General features: G+C 40.9%; 2 gene segments (V, D, J or C); both read left to right on the top strand.

The window, feature by feature from the left end:
- LOC115301965 overlaps positions 1 to 8,255 on the top strand; it is a 550,585-nt gene that overhangs the window by 322,336 nt on the left and 219,994 nt on the right.
- On the top strand, positions 207 to 932 carry LOC115301989. The segment is given in 2 exon segments: positions 207 to 308; positions 487 to 932. Coding segments are annotated over 2 exon segments (363 nt in total).

Here is an 8,255-nt window from a genome sequence, read left to right as displayed (position 1 = left end):
TGTCCACATTGGACAAGTTTTCTTTCATGAAAAACCATACACGACATGTTATCAATCAGTTAGACAAGAGGAGCCTTGAGGAAGACGGGAGGCAGACACAGACAGCAGGAAGTGTGACGAAGCTGACGTGTGCAAAGGCCCGCTGCCAGCTCTATAGAAGCAAGACCACAGAGCCACCTGGCTCCAGTGACACTGCAACTGGCAGGCGGCAGGAAGAACCAGAGACATTTCCCTGGAGGGAAGGGGCCCCAGGATGCAGTCCGCAGCGCCCGCTCTCTTGTGCACAGTGGTGGCCTTCATCCTCTTTGGTAAGGAGCCCACCATCCCTGAAGCAAGAGCCCAAGGGAGAGGGTTTGGGAAAGAAGTTAGAAGAGAACTTGATTATGCCTTTTCCACTTTGTTTTCTGGATGAAAACCTGTCTATTTGTGACAGCTTTCTTGAGAGCAATGTCAGCAGCTAAGTTATTTTTTTCTTTTTTTCTACAGGTTCCAGCAATACGCAGAGTGTCACACAATCTCCAAGTTCAATGCATAGAAAAAAGGGAGAATCTGTGACCTTGGAATGCCGTTTCACAGTCAGCTATACTTACTATGTGATGAGCTGGTTTCGACAGCTCCCCAATGGAAAGATGACTGAGATCATTTATATTTATTCTGATAGCACGAGTAATAGGCAAGGACGATATTCTGTATCACATCAGAAAGGAAACAAAGCTGTAAGTCTCACCATCCCAGACTTGAGGCATACAGACTCAGGCACCTATTTCTGTGCTGTTGGAGAAACTCCACGGTGAGAGGAGGGACAGAGTGAGCCTTACAAAAACCCCCTGGGCTCAGCATGAATCAGCCACCTGCTCTAGGCTTAGGAGAAAACAACCACAGGACAAAAAAGGGTATACAGAAGGCATGGTGGGTGCCACTCATCAGTCTAGAGAGGAAGCTGGTTAATGTTATAGGAACAGTCTACCCACATCTGGTATCAAAGGAAGAGTTATGGTTACAAGATCTCAGCCTCAAGACCATTTTCACTTTCAATCTGCTGCCTAAGGATAACATAGCCAGTGAAGATATACATCAGTCTCCTCTACCTGCCCAACATCCATCCCTCCTTTTCTGGTTGACATGACCTTGGTTTTCTCTGGATAACCAAGCCACACCTCCTGTTACTCTGCATTTGGCTTTAGATGAGGATCACCACAGCTTTGGACTCCCTGGCCAAGTAACATAGTCCACAAGGGTTCGTTCGAGGATGGGTCCCTGACTCAAGTCTACATCCCTAAATTCAATATGAAATTCTTGTGAATATGGCTGGGGATGAAAGAGGCTAGGATATAACCCTAGAGCTGCCAACTGCATTCTTCCCACCACAAAGAAAGAGCATGATCCTGAAAAGAGGGGGTGAAACTGAACTCCCTTAACTATGTAGGCCCTGGGCCCTGCAGTGATTAGAGATGTACTCAGGGTTTTTCCGTTGTACACTCCCATTGTCTTCGCTTGTGTTCTTCCAGAAGAAGACAAGGATTCAAGTACAAGTGATTTACTTGGGAGGTGATCCCAGGATGCATGGCAGAGGCAGTGGGCAGAGGCAGTGATAGGAAGGGAAGTCAGTTGGTGTAGCACATGTGTTTTAATAAAATCCCTACACAAATACCACCAGCATTTTTCACAGAGCTAGAACAAACAATCCTAAAGTTTGTATGGACCACAAAAGACCCTAAATAGCCAGAACATTCCTGAAAAAGAAAAACAACGCTGGAGGCATCACTATTCTGGCTTTATGCTATAGTCTTCACGACAGTATGGTACTGGCACAATAATTGACACCTAGATCAATGGAACAGAACAGAAAACCTAAAAACAGACTATATGGTCAATTAATCTTTGAGAAAGCAGAAAAGAATATCCAATGGGAAAAAAGACAGTTTCTTCAACAAATGATGCTGGGAGAACTGGACAGCAACATGCAGAACCATAAAACTGGATCACTTTCTGGACCATACACAATAATAACTTCAAAGTGGATGAAAGACCTAAATACAAGACAGGAAACTATTAAATTCCCAGAAAAGAACACAAGCAGAAACTCTTTGACCTAGGCCACACAAACTTCTTAGTGGACACATTGCCAGATCAAGGAAAACAAAAGTAAACTTGGATAATTGGGACTTCATCAAGATAAAAAGCGTCTGCACAAGAAAGGATACAATCAATAAAACTCAAGAGCAGCGTACAGAATGAAAGAACATATTTGCAAACAATATATCGGATAAGGGTTAGTACCCAAAATTTAGAAAGAACTTAATCAAACTCCACACCCAAAAAGAAATAATACAGTTAAGAAATGGGCAGAAGACATGAATAGATACGTTTCAAAGAAGACATTCATATGGCCAACAGACACATGAAAAGATGTCCACATCACTGATCATCAAGGAAATACAATTCAAAACCGCAATGAGATACCACCTCACACTGTCTGAATGGCTAAAATTGATGACACAAGAAACAACAGATTTCAGCAAGGATGTGGAAAGGGGGACCCTCTTGCACTGTTGTTGGGAAGAGAAGTTTGTGCAGCCGCTCTAGAGAACAAGATGTAGGATTCTAAAAGTTAAAATTAGAACTACCCTATGTTGGCACTCATAGGTCTAACAGGAGAAACCTAACAGAGGACCATAGGGAGAGGAAGGAGGAAAGAGAGCTGGGGAGAGTGAGGGACACAAATCATGAAAGACTATTGAATACTGAAAATGAACCATGGACTAAAGGGGTAGGGGGAGGGAGGGAATGCGGTGATGGTCATGGTGTGGGGCACTTGTGTGGAAGAGCACTGGGTGTTATATGGAAACCAATTTGACAATAAACTATTAATTTAAAAAAAAATAGAACTATCCTATGATCCAGCAATTGCACTACCAGGTATTTACCCAAAGCATATAAAAATACAGATTTGAAGGGATTCATGCACCTCAATGTTTACAGCAGCATTATTAAGAATAGCCAAGCTATGGACAGAGCCAAAATGTCCATCGAGTGATGAATGGACAAAGAAGACGTAGTATACCTATAAAATAGAATATTATTCACCCATCAAAAATGATGTCTTGGCATTTGTAGCAATGTGGATGGAGCTAGAGTGTGTTATGCTAAGTGAACTAAGTCTAACATAGAAAAACAAATGCCATATGGACTCACTCATATGTGCAATTTAGGAATAAAATGGATGAACGTATGGGAAGGGGGTAAAGAAAAATGGAGAGAGGAAAACAAACTGTGACAGACTATTAATGACAAAGAGCACACTGAGGGTTGATGGAAGGAGGTGGGTGGGAGTTGGGCTACATGGGTGAATGGCAATAAGGAAGGCAATTGTTGAAATGAGCGCTGGGTGTTGGGTGGAAGTAGTGAGTCACTGATATCTACTCCGGAAACCAAAATTGCACTGTAATTCACTAACTAAAATTTAAATTAAAAAATGAGAAATATTAATAAATCAATCAGAGCCTGTGTATTCTCAAGCCAAACTCCACTATGAGCTCCAATACTTTCATCGTCTGGGGAATTTTTGACAAAACATGGGAGACACTTGCCTCACCAAATCCTGCCTGAAGGCCAAAGAAGCCAGGGGATTGATACCCCTAATCCTGTGTGTCACTGGTGGAGGACAGCACCCAGGGATATGAGTGATGATTCTCCAGCACTCATGTCTGCCAAGCAGGCTGTGCAGTGGGAAAAGCCCTTACGCAAAGAAACCCAAGCTCTGGCCAGAGGAAAGGGACTGGGTGCATGAAGTCTTAAGCACAAAGAGATACAGGGAAGACACCAAAAATGGAACACAACTAATTTCTCCCTTTTTTTATTGTATTTATTTATTATTTTCTTAGAATAGTTTATTTTCAAGTTGGTTTCCATATAACACCCAGTGCAACTCCACACAAGTGCCCCATCACCCCCTCCCTTCCTCCCCCTCCCCCTTCAGTCCATGTGTTGGGGCCTATCCAGCCAGAAGTGCTGTGTGGCCTTTGGGACCCTGCTTCCCCTGCTTGAAAATGTGTGCACTTGACTGCTTGACCTAAATGGATCAGAGACTGGAGTTAGTTCTCCTATTGTTCATGCCACTTGGTAATTGTGGTTTCAGTAAATGGGCAGATTTTCTGATTGAAACTTCTCCCCTGGTTAGAGGCACCTTACTCACAGACTACTGTTAACCTTTAAAGAAAAATAGCCTTGTCATAAGCTTCAGTTAATATTACACTATGTACACAAAATAAAACTCCTGCTGATGTATTTTTAGTGATAAATTATGTTTTTTGATCTTCTGCATTGTCCTTCATTTCTGTCTTTAACTTTCTGTTCTCTCTCCCATGAAAACAATGATCCTTTCTGAAACATGTGATTCCTAAGAAGTTACAAACAATGTAATCATTCAAATAAAGATGTAATCACCTATGGTATATAAGACACTAAGTTTCACAGTAAAGTGTGGTCTCTTCCACCATTCATGTTGTCTGTGTTCTTTATTGTAGATATTTCGCCGACACCAACCCCCTACTCAGAGACCCTTAGACTCTGGTGCGTGGGCTGGTCCCTCGCATCCATGGTTCCTCTTCAGTATTCAGTAGTCTCCCTTGATCTGTGTCCCTCACTCTTCTCTGCTCTCTTTCCCCCTTCCTCTCTCCATGGTCCCCTAATTTCTCCCTTTATAATAAATTATTTTGAGTTGGGTTTCTATCATTTGCAATCATAAGAGATTTAACACTAAATAATAAGAAAGACAACATTGGGAGGAAACAATCATAAAAACTAATAGGCAACCAACCGACAGAATGGGAAAAGATAGTTGAAAATGGCATATCAGATAAAGAGCTACTAGTATCCAAAATCTACAAGGAACTCAACAAACTCCACACCAGAAAAATGAATAATCCAGTGAAGAAATGGGCAGAAGACATGACTAGACACTTCTCCAATGAGGACATCCAGATGGCCAACAGACACATGAAACAATGCTCAGCGTCACTCATCAGCAGGGAAATACAAATCAAAACCACACTGAGATACAGCCTCACACCGGTCAGAGTGGCTAAAATGAACAAATCAAGAGATTATAGATGCTGGCGAGGGTGTGGAGAAACGGACATTCTCCTACACTGTTGGTGGGAATGTAAACTGGTACAGACGCTCAGGAAAACAGTGTGGAGGTTCCTCAAAAAACTATCACTAGAATTCCCCTATGACCCAGCAATAGCACTGCTAGGGATACAGAAGTGTTGATGCATAGGGGCACATGTACCCCAATGTTCATGGCAGCACTTTCAACAATAGCCAAAACATAGAAAGAGCCTAAATGTCCATCAGCTGATGAGTCGATCAAGAAGATGTGGTTTATATATACAATGGAATACTACATGGCAGTCAGAAAGAATAAAATCTGGCCATCTGTAGCAAAGTGGATGGACCTCGAGGGTGTCATGCTAAGTGAAATAAGTCAGGCGGAGAAGAACAGATACCATATGTTTTCACTCATAGGTCTATCAGGAGAAACCTAACAGGGGACCATGGGAAGGGGAAGGGGGAGAAGTTAGGTAGAGGGAGGGAGGCAAATCATGAGAGACTCTTGAATACTGAGAACAAACTGAAGGTTGGAGAGGGAGGGGGAAAGGTGATGGGGGGTGATGGTCATGGAGGGGAGCACTTGTGGGGAAGAGCACTGGGTGTTATATGGAAACCAACTTGGCAATAAACTATTTTTTTAAAGATGACAACATTGGGTGAACGAATTAACCAAACAAAGAACTTTAAAATTACTTTTTAAAACTCTTGGCTTGCTGCAGGTGAGACAGGTTACAACTCCTCAGACTGTTCAGATTAGATCAAGTGTTCAGTCCTTTCCTCCCTCATCATCCAAGGTGGTATGCAGGAGGGACAAATGTAACACTGTACTTGCTATTACACTGAATATTATATCTTCTCTCCTCTTTCAGATTCTTGCTGCTCAGGGTCATCTTGCATACTGCAGCCAGATTGTTCTCCCTACTGTGTCCCTCCAAAGAATCTTGCTTGCTCTAGACTTCTGGATTCCTTGTGAGACTGTGCTTTTCCCAAACCTCAAATCCTGTTCCTGCTGGATGCTTCTCCAAAAATACGTTTCCTACCCATTTCTAACTTTTGAACTCTCTATCTCTCAAAATCTAGGTCACATCTTTGATGTTTTTGAGGATAGCCTAGAAGCAATGAGCATGCCTAAATATTGTATCTTCGCTTCTAATACTATTTTCAATATAAGGAACCACGTTTCCTTGGAGATATGGCTGATTCTAGGGCTGGGGCAGGGAATATGCCAGATAAGTCCAAAGCGTCTTAAAGTCTTCAAAAAACAACCAGCACCATTTATGATGGGGCTATGTTAATGGGACATAGTTGACTGAGAAAGTTCCCTGTGGCCAGTGCTGGAACAATTTGAGCAAGAAAATAAAATCGTGTTGAATAATAACCCAATGTATAAAATATGTCACCAAGAGACACTGATATAAATAAATTATTGAAAAAATAAGTGAGGTAGAACAGACAAACTTCCCATGCGTTAGAATTCTAAATCAGTTATGGACACTCCACATTTCCCACTCTTCAAGTGTGGACTGCACATAGTGAATTCCTTCCTAAAGGGACCATATGAAAAGGGTGGCAAAAGAGCAACAACAATGGATTGGGTCGCCTGGGTAGTTCAGTTAAGCGTCCAACTCTTCATTTTGACTCATGTCATGATCTCACAGTTTGTGAGGTTGAGTCCCGCATGGGACTCTGCACTGACAGTGCAGAGCTTGCTTGGGATTATCTCTCTCCCTCTCTCGTTGCCCCACTTTCTCTGCTCTTCACTCACTCTCTTTCTCTCTCTCAAAACAAATTAATAATATTTAAAAATGGAAAAATTACTAGTGGAGAAACCTGACAAGCACCAACTTACCTCAATGATCGTAGGAAACATCACCAGAGATAAGTTATGTTGATAGCATGTTCCCTTGATGTGATGTGAAGAGTATGATATGAAGAGAAATTGCACTATACCTCTGAGGTCTTCCTCCCCAAAACCCAGAACCCCATTCTAATCATGAGGAAATCATCAGTAAATCCCAAATGAGGGACATTCTGCAAAATATCTAACCATAATCCTACAAATGTCGAGATCATCAAAAATAAGAAAAATCTGAGGGTGCACCTGCACAGCTGGTCGGTTGAGGGCCCGACTCTGAATTTCATTTGGGTCATTATCGCAGGATTGTGGGATTGAGCCCTGTGTTGGGCTCCACACAGAGCTTGTAGCCTGATGGGATTGTCTCTCTCTCCCTCTCTCCCTCTGTCCGAATCCCTTGCTCATGCTTTCTATCTCTAAAACAAAATAATTTTTAAATTAAAACAAAGTTGTTATAAGAAAAATCTGGATAATTGTCATAGCCAAGAGGAGCCTAAAGAGACATGAAAGCTCAATGAAATGTGGTCTCCTAGTGGGATTCTGCAGATCGATGACCTTAGGTAAATTCAAAGTAAATCTACTGACAAATGAACGTTAGTCAATAATAATATATCAGTATTGGTCTATTAATTGTGGAAATGTACCATTGAAGGATGTTAATAGTAAGAGAAATGCATGTGCGGTATTTAGAAACTGTGTACTATCTTCATAAATTCTCTGTGAATCCAAAACTGTCCTAAAATTAAACATTTGTTATAAAACTATATATATACATACTGTATATACAATATACATATGTAATATATGTATATAAACCTATTTGTTATAAAAATTATAGGTTTCATATGACCAGCATTTTGTGGATGGAGAATTTCAATTTTATGTGTGGCCATATCATTATTTACAAATCAAAAGGAGTCTTGGACTGTGCTGTCCAACACATGTGGCTCTTGAACACTTAAATTGTGATGATTCCAAAATAGGATGTGCTGTGAGTGTAAAATATACACCAAGTTTTAAAGACTTAATATGAAGAAAGGATTTAAACACTTTCATTAATATGTTTTATTTATTAACATTGAAATAATGCTTTGTGTTTATCAGGTTAAATAAATTATACTTTAAAATTAATTTTATATATTTAGGTAGAGTTTCTCTTAATGTGGCTACTAAACCATTTAATTGTTATATGGCTCACATTGTATTTCTACTGATAGCAGTGGTCTAAAAGGATAGATAACAAAATGCTAGCAATACTTATTCCTGGTAATGGAATCCAGGGCAA

This window comes from Suricata suricatta, chromosome 9 (assembly GCF_006229205.1).
Source record: "Suricata suricatta isolate VVHF042 chromosome 9, meerkat_22Aug2017_6uvM2_HiC, whole genome shotgun sequence".
Classification (NCBI taxonomy): Eukaryota; Metazoa; Chordata; class Mammalia; order Carnivora; family Herpestidae; genus Suricata; species Suricata suricatta.
This window is presented reverse-complemented; position numbering and strand designations above follow the sequence as displayed.